The 16,947-nt window shown below is 51.2% G+C and overlaps 2 protein-coding genes across 3 annotated transcripts in view; one reads left to right on the top strand and one right to left on the bottom strand.

Annotated features, from left to right (window-relative positions):
- Positions 1-2,047, top strand: part of myh10 (myosin, heavy chain 10, non-muscle) — a 58,826-nt gene extending 56,779 nt beyond the window's left edge. For both annotated transcript variants that reach the window (XM_049013212.1, XM_049013211.1), the window contains one exon: positions 275-2,047. In XM_049013212.1, the coding sequence (XP_048869169.1) occupies positions 275-416 (142 nt within the window). In that variant the 3' untranslated portion in view covers positions 417-2,047. The remainder of the gene's footprint in view (positions 1-274) is intronic.
- An 80-nt stretch (positions 2,048-2,127) lies between these two features.
- ubn2a (ubinuclein 2a) lies at positions 2,128-16,893 on the bottom strand. Its single transcript, XM_049013213.1, is given in 18 exon segments — positions 2,128-3,581; positions 3,848-3,916; positions 5,805-6,006; positions 6,446-6,820; positions 6,822-7,826; positions 8,752-8,794; positions 9,573-9,623; positions 9,748-9,891; positions 10,095-10,205; positions 10,311-10,417; positions 11,305-11,434; positions 11,660-11,730; positions 12,365-12,896; positions 13,527-13,630; positions 13,732-13,863; positions 14,709-14,810; positions 15,222-15,338; positions 16,098-16,893. Coding segments are annotated over 18 exon segments (3,633 nt in total). The 5' UTR covers positions 16,389-16,893; the 3' UTR covers positions 2,128-3,534.
- Between the last annotated feature and the right edge of the window lie 54 nt (positions 16,894-16,947).

The following is a 16,947-nucleotide window of genomic DNA, read 5'->3' as shown; positions in this document are numbered from 1 at the left end:
GCTAGCACTGCGTTCTCCATTTTTACTCATCCTGCATGATTTTCCATAACTTCTGCATTTTTTCCCCCTGATCCACGCTCTAGTTCAAAGCTCTTCAAATGGAACCCTTGATTCGAGATCTAGGCCTTCTTTTCAGTTCTTCCAAGTAGTTAGTTGAATAGCCCTGCTGTAGATCTTGGCAGAACCGCTCAAATTTTGTAGATTCATAGATCCTCTGGTGAAGCTCATGTCTGAAGCTAGTTGTTTGACTGCTTGTCCCCATGCTCCTGCCTAGACGAGGCCCCATCACCTTCTCCACGGGCCGTTCTGGACGTCGGCAGCTCCAGCTAGAGGGCGCCTCAATGGAACTCTCGGACGACGACGTGGACGGCAAGGCCAGTGACCTCAACGAGACACAAGCTGGCCAGCCTGAGTAGAGGGGTCGCCCCAGCCAGCCAGCATGCAACAGCGCCTCAGTCGTGCCCCTACCCCTCCCCCCTCGTCCAAGACGGCAGCACCGCAGGGAGCCCTCAAACCCCAAAGTGGGAGGGGGGGCCGTAACTCTGCCTTACTCTACCCTGGCAAGCTGCAAGGCTGAGCACATCATTCATCTCTTGCGTCTTAATATAGCTGTAGCCTTGACGTAACGTATCCTGCTTAAGAAAATGATAGGTACAAGTGCATTTTTACATATGAGCGTGTGTTTATATATGGGAGCTTAAATCCTGTGCACATTCACTCAGACACCCAATATGAGGAATGATTTTGTTCCCCTCAGATAATATAAAGCCATTTCCTGGCTATCAAAGCCTGATGGATGCTGTCCTTAAGCTGAACGATAGTCCTACTCAAAGACCAACTTACAGCTACATTCTCAGCTGCGTTCATCTCAAGCATTTCTTCTCGTGTACAGAATTCAACTTTTGTTTGATACGACAAAAAAGTTTGAGTTGTGTTTCTGAAACGGACTGGAAAATTCAAACTGTGAACCCATTGGCTTTTTTTTTTCCATAAATTCAATTAAAGTGAAATTGCTCAAGTGACGGTATATTTCTAAACGGCTTAAGTCCACTTTGGTTTTGACGAGAAGCTATTTCTTGCAGGGTTCCGATAGCAGGTCTAGTTTACTGGAATCGGTAGGGAGGAACAGTGGAAAATGTCATGGTCATTAGCTCTGAACTGCACGCGGCTATATGCTGACACGAGTCTGGTTAGGAACTGGAAATGTGGCCCGTGGATGGAATGGGTCCCCTTCGCGTTGCGAGTCATCTCAACATTGTTACGGAGCAGAATCTCCAAGTAGAATTATCAGCTCCTGGCTGACGACTGGAAAGTCGCGGGCAGGTGTGAGAACAGAATAGAGTTTATCCAGCCGTTTGCATGTGTCTGCTGGGGACAAGGGTCCATGGCGTCCGGGTCTGTCACATGCAGCCCCTTCTCGGAGAAACGGGGTTTATGTCCCGTTTAGCTCACGAGGCCTTGAAGTTGCACCTCAAAGCATGGTATGAACACACTGCAGCGGCCGCGGTGTTACGCCAGAGTTAATATCCATCCGTACTATATATTTTTTTCCAGTATTAAAAAAAGGATAATGTATGAAATTGAAACTCCTATTTAGTGCCTTAGACACTATATAAGAAAGCATCAGTGGGGAGAAGCATGCGTGTGTGTGCGCATATATTTATATGCTCCCACATGCAAATTTAAACACTACATGTATGTCAACTAACATTAAGCGAAACTGGCAGGATCTACATAACCCCCCTTTTGTGTTGTTTTTTTTTTTGCTGTGCTTCATATATACAGTATGTACCTCCCTCTATTGATCAGATAGGTAGTATGTGAATATGAATCAGTGTTATTAACTGTATGAAATGTTGGGCCTTCTGCCTCTGGGCGGGAAGTGTTATGGTGTCATTTGGTTAAAAGCTTTAACATCCATGACGTAGTTACTATTGGACTGGCTGTTGACAACCAGATATACGACTGCAAATATCTCATTTCTTGGATACCTGTATTTCTAGACAATGATTTTTGTAAAAGAAAATAAACATATTCATTATAGAAACTGTGTTTTAACAACTGCAGATCATAAATGCCCAACCTACTGTTTCAATGCTTCTACATGCATGCTTAGATTGAAGCAAATTTAGATTGAAGCTGATGTTTATTGCCCATTAAATGGAACAATGAGGGCTGAGTTACTCATTCCCATCTGCTTTTACACAAATGTTCAAAGGGTAACGTCATGCAAAATATCTTGTACATATGGAGATAGGCTGGGTTCAGGTGTTCTGACCAAAAAAGCCCGGAGCCAACTGCCACACAAGGACAAGTGGTACTGAAAACCAACAGCATTTATTTGACACACAAAAATAATCTACAATAGAGAAAGTAACCAAGACAAGACAATTTCCCCAAACAAACCCTATAACACCCCCCTCCCCCTAAATTCAGGCTACAAACACACAACCAGACCACACGCAGACATACAGAATAAGCAGATGCTTAAAAAAAAAAATGCTTAACCCCCCACACACACACACACACACACACAAATGCGCCCTGACTGACTGCCTAGGGTCCAGTCTACCTTACTGACTCATCTTTGGCTGCAATTCTGTCAGTCAGCCAGGCAGGGAGAATGGGGGGGGGGACACACCGAGGTCAGGAGCTGTACCAAGCTATTTTAAAACAAAAAGACAGACGAAAACGGCGGTAAGAAATTCAACTTGAAGTTTGCATGAAGCATTTATCAACCTGCATAGTTTCACTTACAAACTAAGGCTTGTTATAGAGTCTGAGTTCTTAAAAAGAAAAGAAAATCGGAACCAAAGTTCAAGTAGGCTACAATCTTACGCTTCCCCGGCAGCCTCGAGTCTCCGCTTAAGCACGAGGAGATCCTCTGCTTTTCAAGTCTGAGTTTTCTCTTCTTCAAAGGTCCAGTGTGAAATGCAGCACCAAGGGAGCACACTGCGCTAGACCGAGAGGGGAACGCGCTCTCACACACACACACTATATACACAGTGACCTGGAAAAAGAACAGTACACATGCACGCACACACTTCTCTCTGTGTGTAAACCACTTACAAATAATTTATCAGTATTAATCATAGCTACTTCTTTAACAGTCTGTGGTAGGGACAGGAGCCCACTGCTCATGCAGGGGAGGACTGTACCACTAACAGGGAGCTCAGTAAAAATATACATTTAAGTCACAATTCATCTTCATTATTAAATAGTTTCACACAAATCACTGGGAACACAGGCGGGATGAGTTATTAAATACAAATTAAATTATGTAGTATTCTTCCCTGCTCTCCCTCCCTCTCTCCACAGTGATTAAGGTCTGTCATGTAAACATGTTGACAAAAATAAAAATGGAAAAAAAAAAATCATCCAATCAATCATCCATTCAAACATTATAATAATATTATGGTAAGAACAATTCAAGAGGAGAATTCCGGCGAGTGCACGCCTCCTGTCATGGTTTTATTCGTGGATCTAAGCGGCCACATGATCAACACCATGCCGACGCGTCCCAGATCCTACTGGTCAGTGAGACTTCCTCGTCATGTCCGCGCCCTGGCTTTGGTTCGCGTCTGGGGAGAAGGACAGGAGAGACAACGATGAATATCAGATTCACGTGGGCGGACAAACACACTGAGGAAGTCATGGCCCAACGAGAGACAAAACCATGCTTCTACGCTACGGGAAGCAGGACACGCATGCGGACCGCCATCGGCGGACAGGCGGGGTGGAGGGGGGGGGGGGGCGGAGCCAGGGTGTGCAGACCAACGTGGAGACGGACAAGCAAAGCAAACAACAGAAGTCACAGCGACGGTGGGGGGGGGTGGGCAGGGTTTACCTGAGAAGGCAAGCTGCAAGTGAGGAGGTAGGGCAGCCTGAGACCCTGACTGCAGACTCTTTAACAGATCTGAGGAGAGACAGAAGGAGAGACGCCCACAGAGGAGACGACAGAGAAGGAGGAGGAGGAGAGGCGGATGGTAAAAAGGGGGCAGGGCGGGAGAAGGAATGAATTTGATGAACAAAACGTGAGAGTAAGAACATCACATAGGAAAACCCCAACACGCAGAAACAGTGCGATGGCGACGGATGGTGATGGGACACGGTATTCAGGCCACAAGGACAGACGGCACAGGACCGATGGAGGAAGGGCGGGGAACACAAACGAGCACTACATCTAGCATAAACCTGGCGTTCCAAAGCGTCTCGGCATCCAGTGCGGCCCTGGACAGGACAAGCAGGACATGGGATTCTCCTATTAGCCAGCAGCTAACGTGGGAAAACTAGCGTCTGAGCCGCTAACGGCTTAGACAGGGCGCCCAGTCCGGGTGTCAGCCTGCTAGGGGGCAGAAACCACTCCACAGGCCATTACTGCCTCCGACACTAGGGGGCGCCACACTGCACACACTGTGGAAGAATCTACAGCATTCAGCCCATTGTTAGATGATAGTATAAGCAGTATGACGTCTGCTTAAGCTAAGCCCAAAAGAAAGGGGGCAAATGGCAGGTTTTTAACACTGTCCATACCGGATGGGTCAATGTCATGCTGGTGTCATATGATCTCAGGGAAGCTACTCAGTATTGATACTTGGTGTGACAGGTTGTGTGTCAGTCATGTTTTCTATGCCAGTTAATGGAGCCCTATGAGCTGAATATCTGACTGAAGGCAGTAGACCCAAAGGGGGCAGACAGGACGTGCGTGATGCTCAGCTACGGTAACCACGGGTTGTTGGGGGGGGGGGGGGGACGGACACTATCGGATACTTCAGGTTTTACAAACTCCTTTAAAACTGAAAGGCTCCTGTGCTCGGCTGAATAGCTCAGGTCATCTTGCACTTCGATTCGTTTGCTCGATTGAAACTCATCCAGCCGTTTCACGTTAACATTAGTGACACGCGCGTGATTACAGGAGACTGACCAATCAGCACGCAGCGCGAACTCGCCGTTGAAGTGAAATCCGGGTCGTTTTTTTAATTGAAATGACTGAATGGCCGTTTACAAACCCCGCCGTGGCTCGTAGGGTCCCTCCTGACAGGTGGCCACCCTGTGCTCCCCGGTCAGAAGCTGCCACCAGCTATACGAAGCAGCACCATGTTAAAACTTACATGGTTACAGCAGGGGCTCGGTGCCGCAGGAGAAGTTCTCTGGTTTTCTTACCAGGGAAAATGATCAGAAGCCAAGCTGATCCATCCCAACCCACGTATTTATTAATTTTTTTCCAGACAAAATTAAATTTATACATCTGAAAGGCAGCACCATTAGTTTCTATACATCTGTTAGCGGGGAGCAATTAAATTTGGAGGGGGAGGGGGGTCCCTTTTGGGCTAGAAAGGGCCGATTTGAACAATTCTTTCCAAAGACTGGGAACCAGCGACGCACGAACAGGGGCAGTAATATTCTGCAGGTTTATTACGGATCGTAAAAGTGGCTTCGTTCCGTTCCGGGCTGGTAAGAAAGGTCGGATAAAGACTCATGTGTTCTTAGGTGTTTACTGAACAAAAACACGCTGCATTTTGCTTCCTGGTTGTGCTGGTGAACAGTGGCATTATAGTGACCATCCGCCGGGTCTTATGACTAGATCTGTGCTTCAGGCAGGCAGGTTGGGAAGGACCCCTCACTGGCTTGCACACTGTATGTGGATTGCTGGACATCCAGTAACTCAGCTTGTGAAGTACTGGGCTGTGTAGGAGGACTATGCAGTGCAGAAATGCCAGGAAAGCAGTGATTGAATAATTTGCTGAGTGTGACACCGCCCCCCCCTCCCCTCCCCTCCCCACACAGTCAGGCCCAGCACTCACTCTGCGCCAGGCTGTATCCTGAGCTGTTGGCCCCAGGGCCAACAACCCCGCTGGCAGCGGCCGCCGCCCCGGGTGGCGTGAAATTCAGCAGCGGAGGGAACTGGAAGGGCAGAGAGACTGGGACCAGCCCACCCAGCATGCCAAACCCCAGCGGGAGGGAGGGGGGCGGGGTGCCCAGGAGGCTGCTGCTGGCTGAGGAAACCTGGGGAGGGAAGGAGGGAGGGAGGTGTCAGACCCCACCAATGGAGAACAACTGTGTGGAGACAAGAGATGGTGCACACAGGAAGTGACAGACTGGGAGTGGCGTTTTAGAGCCACATGTCCACCAGGACAGGGCATCCTGACTAACTCTGAGTCAGCAAGGGACACCTCGTCTTGGAACACAATGCATTTCAGATTTCACATAAACATCCAGCTAACAACAAGGACCGTACCCAAGCACACTGCACCCACCCCCCCCCCCAAATCACCAGTATCCCCAGAATAAAGCCAAAGACACAGTGCTGGGAAGTCACACTGTCATATAGTCCAGATTCTCTTCTCCGTCCCACCACCCGCTCAGATCTGGGCCGTAGGATCCAGCTAGAAATGTAACAGCAAGGTTATATAAATGCATGAACCTTCGCCTTTCGCCAGCTCACCTGGGACAGCTGAGAGGTAACCGGAGCTGTTGGGAGGGGAGTGACAGGAGCCCGACTCGCCACTGGCTTAGGCCCCTGGCCGGCCCCACTCACGCTCCTCTGTCTCTGCCCGTGATTGGCCGAGACGGTGGGGGAGGGGCTTGACGTAGGCCGACTGGAATTGGAGGGCGCGCTTGCGGGGCTGGCATTAGTTGTGGCGCCGCTGCTATGGGGGGCCGCTTTGTGTCCCCCCGCCAGGCTGTAGGTACCCTGCCCGGGTTTAGCCGCCACCCCTGCCGGCGGCACGGAGAACGGCGGCCGGAACCCTGGGTTTTTGGGAGAATACTGATGCACTTGAGGGATGGGCTGAGGGCGGGAGAGCGCCGGGAGGGAGGGGGGATGGCGAGGGGGAGGAGGAGGGGGGCAGAGTCGGGGCGGGGGGCCGGGGCGTCAGCTTGATGATGGGAGAGCTGCTGCTGTGGGGGGACTTGGTGAGGGTGGCCTGCATGGGGGTAATGAAGTTGGACTGGTGATGCGGGTGAACCTTCGACTGGGGGTGCGAGGGAGCCTGGACCGGGGAGGGGCCATGGGGGAGGCGCGGGGCCTGCAGACTCTTCGGGTTCAGCTGGGGGGTGTGGGAGTTCATGCGGGACTGGGGGGACATGGGCACCCCACCACTGCTGCTATTAGCGTTAGCCTTGGTGCTGCTTTTCACAAGGCTGGAGTGGGCCGGAGAAACTCCAGCTTTTACCCCAGCAGGGCAATAGGCCTTCTGGGGAGGTAGGAGCGGAGAGGCAGTGGGGGGGGGGCGGGGCTTCGGCGGGGAGGGGGATCCCGTCTGGTTGAGTTTACTCACGCCAGTCACGCCCGGCCTGTGGGCGGGGGGCATCGGGTGCCTCTGGCTCTGCGGTAGGGAGCCCCCACCCTTCAGCATCCCATAGGCTTCAGCATGCACTGCAGACGCCACTACAGTGGAGGAGGGGGAGGAGGAGACAGAGGGCGGCCGAGGAAGACAGGGGGAGGAGGAGGAGGAGGAGGAGGGGGAGGAGGAGGGAGTGTTGATGTTGGCCAGGGGGAGGCCTGAAGCCTCCTTCTTCACCGAGAGGGGCGACTGAGAGAGCGGGGAGGCGTACGTGGCGACAGGGGGCACCGGGGTGGAGGTCAGCATCTTAGGGACTGGGGGGGAGGGTGGGCTGTCGCTCTGAGCCAGCCCCTTGGCGGCGTTGCTGAGGAGAGCCAGCGCGTGGGAGATGGAGTCCAGAGAGGGGGCAGTCAGGTCCTCATCCAGCGAGTCCGACAGACAGATGGTCTCTGAGGGGGATGAGGGAGGTCTGCGTATGGCGGGGGCAGGAGAGGCGGCGGGGGCAGCTGAAGCGGGGGGGCGCTGGGGCCACATGCCCTCCTGCGAGAGAGATAATGAGGAACAGTGAAAATCAAGAGAGACCCTGCAAAGCAGACTGTAAACAGGCATGGATCACACTGGATCACACCGGATCTGCACAAGAGAGGCCGCATGGCCCAGCTCATCCAAATGGTTCGTCAGCACCTATGCTGAGTGTCCACAGGGATGTGGCGCCGACAGAGCGAGCGAGCGAGCGAGGGCAGCCAGAGGGCACGTGCCGGCTGACGGCTGCCTGACTCAGCCCTAAGCAGCACCTCCTCACAGGCACCTCCTCACAGGCACCTCCTCACAGGCACCTCCTCACAGGCACCTCCTCACAGGCACCTCCTCACAGAGCTATTTAGGTATACTGACGATTTAAACTATCAAAAAAAACAGCACAAACCAGCCATACGTAAATAAATTGACAAGCTAAATGCAAAGAGGCACATTTTTGAGTTTTACGACAGGATACATGGAAGCAGGACGGCCTGTGTGTGACCACAGCCGAGTGCAGTCAGCTCACACTGCATTACCAATCAGGGAAAATATTTCTGCTACCCCAGAGCACAGATACCTGCCCTACAGGTCCTGTATTATTCTACTAATGCTGTCTCACACCTAGTGGCACTGCAACGTTTCAAAAACACTCCCTTAATATGAATCCCCATCTGAATACACTGGGGGGGATTTTTCACTTTACTGATGTCCAGCCTGAACCCTAAATGCTGTAACCACGCCACACCCCCTTATGGTAAAAGCGCTACAATTACAAGGAAATGGGCCAAAACAGGCACCGAGGGCAGGATGCCACGAGACTGACAAAGCATAGGCCTTTATGGCTCTGAACATCAACCACACACAGTGACAAAGAGTAAGGATGCAGAAAACACAAGCAGAATGACAGACAGGGGCGATCGTGGTCTTTGGTTAGTCCAGGACTCACCTTGGGTTTGGCTTTTGGGGTCGGAACAATCTTCTTCTTGGCTCTGGACAGAGGAAAATGGGACACAATCTCTCACACACTGGGCAGAAAATAGTTTAATTTGCATTACTTTACATTAGGAATCCATGTGTCCGCATGCCAAGAGATGGACTGGTAACCCCTTGCCTCGTACGCTGTGCTGAGCCCCTAAGTAACCTTTGTCATGTGAATGGTTGGGATTGTGACAGACGGATATTTACCCTATAGTTCACTCTTAAGGATTGGTAGCTGAGGCTAGGGTTCTGTGCCAGCAACCGGAACGTTGCCGGTTCGAATCCCATGAACGCCAAGAGCAATTCTACTCTGTTGGGTCCTTGAGCAATGCCCTTAATCTGCAATTGCTTCTTCAGGGCTATGACATTAACCTACATCCAGGTCTTCCAGGGGATAATTTGGGGGTTGGTGGTAGGATTGGCACTCCAGCCACCGGCAAAAAAAAAAAAAAACTTCACTGATCTATTCCATCCAAACTAATGTGGTGCTGAGGTATCACCCGCCGCACGCCCACACTCTGGTTCTCATCCCTGAGGTGGTTCGTCGTGTGTTGGGTGTCACAACAGGCTGTAATCAGTCCGCGCTCCTTACCTGCCCCTCTAAAGGACCGAGCTTTTAACAAAAGTGGTATTAGGTGCCATAAGAGTCACCTAAGCAGGTAACCACAAACGTCTTCAGCTAGAGGTTTAAGGGTAAAAGGCTGCAGTCTCGTGCACCAGACACCCAAACCGCGGCCCCTGTCCCATGTGGTGATGTGCACGGCCGCCTTGAGCGGCGAGATGACTCACAGGTTTCCCGTGAGATGGCTGTGAACGGAGCGACTCTCCTTGAAGAGCATCCTGGGAGAACGAGAGAGACAGAGCGGCATGTTTATACGGCATCAGAGGGAGGCAGGGGGGCAGACGGATGGTCTCCATGGCACCCGTCTCCATGGCACCCGTCTCCATGATCCGCCCTCTTTACCTGGTCTGCATCCAGCCTTTAGGCCACAGCGGCTTGACCTCGTTCTCCATGAAGGCCTTCAGGTAGTCCTCCACGGAGACCGAGCACTGAGACTCCAGTTCATAGCAGCCCAGCTTCACTCGCACCAGGTTGCACAGGAGGGACCTGCGGCCGGGGTGCAGGGACACGGCGAGGCGGTGAGGATGTGTGAACAGGACCAGCGGCCCCCCGGGGAACAGAAGCCCTCCACTGGGGTAAGACTCTCTCAAAGGGGCCCAGAGCATTAGAAAACAAGGCAGAGCGAGTGAATCACATGACGGGGAAAAGTAGGCGGGTCAGACCTGGCAGTTCTCCCCAAGCCAGCATACCTGAGTTTGTCGTTCCACACAAATTTCTTGCGCGGCCCCATCACCCTCTTCCCCGGCTTCTCCTCGTCTTCCTCCTCTGAGCCATTCTTCTCCCCCTCCTCAGACTGCTGCCTGTGCGGAAAGGAGGACGGGAAGCGGGGTTAGTGTTCAAGCGAGTCCAGACGGCATCAGTCACGTCACATGGTGATACACGGCTAATCGGGGGGGTTAACATACTTGGCGGCCTTGGCCAGGCAGTCCATGTTGTACTGGGCGATCTGCTCCGGCATCACACTGCACACGGCCAGCTTCAGCTTCAGCAGCGGGCCGCGTAGACGGTCGTCCTGAAACCGTCAGAGAGGGGGCGGGGTCAGGCGGGGTCACGCAGATCTGTCCAGACTGCAATTCATACTAACGAATTTAAGAGCAAATTTCTCTCTGCACTGGTCTCAGCTGAGGGCTAGACAACAAAGTTAAGTTGGGTCTTATATAATATAAATCCTCAAATCTATACCTCAGAGGCATCACTGGTCCAAAACGGTGTGAAAAGGTCACATTTAGGGCCTGTAATGACTGGATGTGTCCATTAACAAGCACTGTATACAACATTCAGACACAGGGGGCCAATAATGGGGGCTAAAGGCAGACTAGCTGGCTCTGTGAAAATACATCCACTACCGGTAGAAAGGCCTGATCTGCTGATGGGCACAGCAGGAAGCCAATATCTGTCTGAGAGATTTAAGGAGAAATTAAAGCAAGCTGCCAAGTAATTGTACTGTGTGGCACAAGACCACGAGAAATGTATGAAACACAAACGTGTGACCAACCACCCTGAGATCCAGCAATCTATTCTCTCATTCTGTACATGTAACTCAGAGTCCCGCAGTTACTTAAAAAGCACAGTTAGAGCTTTAAGATGCAATCACTTGTGTGTGTCTGTGACCATGCCAATTTCATCTTTGTGTCAAATCAAATCAAAATTTTTATCAAAAGTGCATGAAAAAAAATCCCTGAATCTCATTCATGAGAACATATTGACCCTTCCAATCACCTGGTGATAAATCCAGTCTAGATAAAAGCACAGGGTAAAATGACATTTAAACTTAACGCAATACATACGCATAAGCAGTAAAACAGCTGAGTGTACATTCTTTAGTTCAGCCACCCACACGAACCCAGATAACGAGAAAGATGGTGCCGGGAAGAGAGGAAGTCGGCGCCCGGCCCTCACCTGAATGTTGAGGCTGAGCTTCTTGAGACGTTTCAGCAGCGCCTCCTTGTTGCACGGCACGAAGGCCTCCAGGTGGGAGTAGATGGCGGCACGCACGGAGGCCGGCTGTTCCTGCACCTGCAGCTCGATGCTGGGGGGAGGGGGACCAGCGGGTTAGCGGCGGCTCACCAGGGAAACGGTAACGGACCGCGAGCAGACCTGCAGCGGCTGGGAGACGCTCATCGCCCTGGAAGGCTGTGCAGGATAACTTCAGTAGACAGCATGATCTAGGACAGCGTTTCCCAACCCGGTCCTGAGACCCCCACACAGCCCACATTTTTGCTCCCTCCCAGCTCCCTGCCTAGGAAGCACTCACTCAAGCAAGATGTTGTTCATATCCAGAGTGAAGAACTTCTTCCTGCCTTCTTGATCAAACTGACGAGATGCCTGGGGGGGGGGGACAACATGGTCAGTTACATATAAATACATCAACACAGCGATCTACATGCAGCCAATCATGCAGGAAGCTGATGGTCTAACCAGACACCTAGCAACAAAGACCTAGAGGACAGTTATCCTTAAGCTTGCATCGAGAAACGTCCACTCCAGTCAAGATAAAACTGTCAACGGCACCTAACCGTATAAAATGTACCTCGGGTTTTACCATGCTATGTAACATTCTGACTTACTAAACATGTCACCTATAAGACGTTACAACCCCCTGACAGAGTGGGCAGGCGCTGGCTGCTCCCGGGCCGCCATTCAGCCCCCTTTCCTGGCTCCCTAACACAGCACCTTTCTTTCTGCCGGACCTCTGTAACCTCACCTCCCTGTCCTCTGCTCCTCCCATCTCTCTTTTCACATAAAAAACAACCTATGGGGGGAGGAGAAAGGTCACAGGCAGGAAGCTGGTGGGAGGGCTATAAGCAGACGCCATACAAAAAGCATCAAAGTCCTTTACAGACTCTAGGCTGCTCCCTCTGCACCAGGCTGGCCCTCCTGCTCCTCCTCCTCCTCCACTCCAGAATAGAGATGTGCAGAATCAGATACTCCGAGTGTGCAGGGGGGGGCACAGACTCACCGCCCGCAGGTCCTCGATGCGCTTCGCGAGTGGGGCAGGGAGCCCGTCTGGCAGCGGAGGGGGTGTCAGCAGTTCCCCGCTGGCCCCTGCTACCCCCTGGCCTCTGCCCAGTGGCCCCACTCCGACTTTGTGGGCCACCGGGGCCCCGGTGCCGGGCAGGCCATTCTCCCTCTGTGCCGGGCTGGAGGACTGGGGGGAGGAGTCCAGGAGGCTGAAGTCGAGGTCACCGAGGAGCTCCTGCAGCTCGCTCTCATTGGCCGAGCCCAGCAGTGACATCACGGTCGGGTCCACGGGCAGGTCCGCGATGGAGAGGTCGCTGCTGACGGCGCCGGCCTGCGTGCTGTGATGTCCGGCACTGGCGGTGGGGGTGGGGGTGGGGGTGGGGCCGTGGTGCACAGCGTTGGCACTGCAGTTCTTCTTGCGCATCTCCTCCTTCTCACGGTTAAAGCGCCGTATCATAGCGGCCAGGCACAGGGAGTCCTTCATCAGCTTCTTCCTCTTCTTCTTCTCGGGTCGATTCAGACCAGACACTCTAGGGTGGGTGGGGGGGACACGGTCAGTTACATATAAATACATCAACACAGCGACCTACACGCAGCCAATCATGCAGGAAGCTCATGGTAACGTCAACAAAATGTGGATGATTAGAGTGTCATTACAATACAGATATAAAATTATATTACTACTGCAAATAACTCTAAACTTAATATTCGATTAAACTTGTATAAATATTTTTCTGGTTTTGTTAAAAAAAAAAATAATAATTATAACAAGTCTGCATGGATTAAATACATTTAGAGTGAGCATTTGTATATCAATTCCAACATTATAAACATGCCCATGAATAAAAATAAAGATTTAAAAACATTTTTTTTTAATTTGTCTTCATTCCATTGATGTTATAATTTGATTGTAAAGAACTTGCTGTGAGAGATGTAACCTAGCAGTGCTAAAAATTAAATATTTGCTTACTTTGAGAAATATTATTCTGAACGTGCATGTTTGATTACACAACACTTCATTCCTGACACACCAGACTCTGGTTATTAATTAAGTACATAATACTTATAACAACAAACAACAGTTGTAATAGTGATTATGACACTACACACTTACAGGTACTCTGCTGTTATTAACACAGGGAACGAACGCTAAACCTCACCCTTGCTTGGACACTCTGTTCTTCCTCGGTTTCTTCTCCTCCATGCTGTTGCCCTCCTTTTTCTTGCGTTTCTTAATCACTTGATCCTCGCCATCCTTCAACTTCTGCGGGTAAGTAACACACAGTCGGTCCCGAGCAGAACTGAGCGGGCGCTCCGCTCCCGCGTCGTCCATCAATCGCCTCATCCGCCGAGATACGCGCTCACCTTATGGGGTTTGCCATCCTTGAACATGTCCTCCCCTTCCGACTCGGACGCCGCCCGGAACTGCAGAGTACCCGTGTTAATGTAGAAGCCCCCGAGTTTGGTGGTCAGAGAGGCAGGGACCAGCTCGTCGTACTGCAAACGTCAGAAGTAGATGGATTCACGTGAAGTGAATGGGCATCAACTCAAGGTATCCGGTCATCAGAAGCCTCGTTTGCGATCCGGCACGGCACCACACAAAAGCCAACCTCGGAATTTGGCATCGTAACCTCGGCAAAATTGGGAGGCATCTCTGCGTCCAAACCTTCCACGTGCCCAGAAAACCCAATCCGTAACCGACAGAGTTCAATCAAATATCGCCGGTGCTGCCATAACAGAAATGCAGACAACTTGCCAGCATACAAGCGGGAAAATGCTACATCGCCTTTTCTTTTTGTGGAAAACAAAGTGGTCCCCAGACTTAATACGCTGTAAACATATTGCAGGTCGAACATATGAAATATCGTGGTGCTTATGTGGCGAAGAGATCAGCAGGTGGATGGCAAAGTTACGTTTTTAGCAGGTTGCTTTACTGCGTGATCCTTAAAAGGACGCCGGTAAAGCAGCAAGCGAGAATAAACTCACACACACAGACTGCGGGGAAATACAGTCTTTCAGGAGACATTAGTGCATACAGACAAAACAGACGGAGCACAACCAGTCATACTCTGAAAACTACGAGACTTCTCTGGTTCGACACATGTATCACTCCATGCGATGTTTAATACCAGGTACAAGATAGGAGAAAACGTACTATGTACTGAAACATGAGCTACACAGCAAAAAAGCAAGACAATTACATGATGAGACATAAAACCGTGATAAAAGGCATTTATCTCACGTAGTCTTGCTTAACGTGAGCCAGATGAAGGCTGTAAATTTAACAGTGAAATGATCTAAATGGGGGGGCAGAATAAACTGATAAACCCAGCAATACTCACAGCCTCAGAGTTGTCTATGAACGGGTCACTCTCGTCATACCCAAAGCCAATATCGATCAGATCCTGCATCCGGTCTTTCCTCTTCTTCTTTCCTTGATTACCCTGTCACAGGGACAAATATAAAATTAGATCAAGACTCAGAGATACTAAAAAAAAAAAAACATGCTCTGACTAATTCTGGCAGCCTTAAATATTTTATTGCAAACCTTCGCTCACAACAAAATCTCGACATCGTGAGACGATACGGCCACCTAAAAATTAAACCGAACGCATGTGTTAATCTGGCTGTGTCTAGATTCTGACCATTCAGCAAACCCAGGATCATTGGCATCACAAGCACAGAACTGTTTATAAGGAAATGAAGCCGGAATTCAAATGCATAACAAACCCACATCCAGACGCATTTCCACCTGGCATCCCAGCCTGACACAGACCTCCCTTCACGGGTGGTCTAACAGGACAGAACCCCCTTGAATCCCACGGCCTGTAACCATGGTGATGGAATATACTCACGTATTTGCTCTCGAACTTCTTGGCCAGCGCTTCCACTTCCTGCCGCTCGCGCTCATCGTCACCGAAGGGATCCGAGGGATCGAGGGCAGGGGGCAGCCCTGCTGCGGGCTTTTTAACCTTATACATAAAATAAATATAGGTCAAATATTCATATTATGTATATTCTACACATAAATAAGAATAAAGACACGTATTGTAATTAGAGAATCGTAAAGACGTGTTAAAATGTCATACTGTGGCTTTTAATACTAAGGTAACAACTGTTTCGCTAGCTACCAGCTAACACTTTGCATCCATGCATGACACACAGCCGCCTGAACACGTCCACAACCGTCAAAGTGTAAACGATCCACCATTTCGCGTTTCGTGGTACATCTGCCGAATCCGGATAGTGACGTTTTTTTATTCATTCCTGGCAGCCGCCTTGCATTAGCTGGCTGAACCGAATGCGGTTCTGTTATTTTTGCAGACAATTTCCCAATTTTCAAAAAAAAAAAAAAAAGTCCATTAACCCCATCGACTGGGCAGGACAGCGATCTAAAACAGCGGCAGAAGCGCGATCGAGCTAAAGCCACCTAACTTAAAAGCAGCCACGTTCTATGAATGAACTGAGTGTTAACTTGCCCGATCGATCTTATATTTAAAAAAAAAACTTTCCAAATTGTCCTACTAGATAGCAGTAAGTACTCTGGCTGGATAAAGTTTTTCGCCGAGAAAAGTTAGTAAGGCGCTTCATGGTGCGGGCTGGCTAGCTGGCTGGAATGCTAGCTAAACGCCTCGGGACGGCTTGCAAAGCGTAGCACTGGCGATTTCAGAGGCATCCCCCCCTTCCGGACCCCCAGAAAAGGCCTGAGCAGCGCAGGGGTCGGGCTCTACCTGGACGGACTGGAGCAGCTCGCTGTAGTTAAACTCGGCCGACGCCTGGTCGCTCGGCTCCGACAGGCACAAATTGAGCCGCACCGTGATGCCTCTGGGCTCCGCGGCGTCTCCGTCGCCGGCTTTAGCGAACATACCGCAGCCCGCTGCCCCCGTGGCGGCCGTGCCAAGCCCCGCATCCCCCACGCTTATGTCGGTATCGTCCTCCCTCCGACGTTTTCGCTGTTCCGTCGACTGTCCGGCGGCGAACGCCGACAGGGTGACAAACGGCACTTTCCTCGGTTCGGCCATCTGGATGCGGAGCAGCGGAACCGTCGCTTCCACCGGGCTGAATGCGAGGGCGAGCCGCTTTAGCTACTCCGCGAAAAGTACTTTACAGGCGGTGCGCTCGGGGGGCGATTCAGCCTGGGCGAGAGGGCGGTCTAGCGGCGGACGGTCGGCAGATCACTCCTCCGCACCGTACTAACTGAGTCTCGGGGGACGAGATTGTCGGGGGAAAGTTGTTTTTTTCAATAGTTGCATCCTCAATTGCTAAGATACTGAGACGTTCGGGGTAGCCATCTTCGATTTCGGGAGTAAATAAAATTACGGAGGTCGCTGGGCCTGCGCGCTCCGCGGAGGCGGAAACGAGGGGGGAGCTGCGACCAATGGCGGCCACATCCGCCGCCGCGTCCCCGTCCTGCCCTCCTGCCAGCGCGGGATCGCGCTCAGGCGCGTGCCATCTTGGCTCGAGGCGCAGGTCTCCTTGCGAAAGGCAGCCCGGTCAGGGTTTAAGGACCAACGTGATGAACAAAGGGACGCTGCTTCGGTTCAAAGATGCAAGGTTGTTTTAAAAAAAACAAAACTGCCT

Source organism: Brienomyrus brachyistius, chromosome 5 (genome assembly GCF_023856365.1).
Source record: "Brienomyrus brachyistius isolate T26 chromosome 5, BBRACH_0.4, whole genome shotgun sequence".
Classification (NCBI taxonomy): domain Eukaryota; kingdom Metazoa; phylum Chordata; class Actinopteri; order Osteoglossiformes; family Mormyridae; genus Brienomyrus; species Brienomyrus brachyistius.
This window is presented reverse-complemented; position numbering and strand designations above follow the sequence as displayed.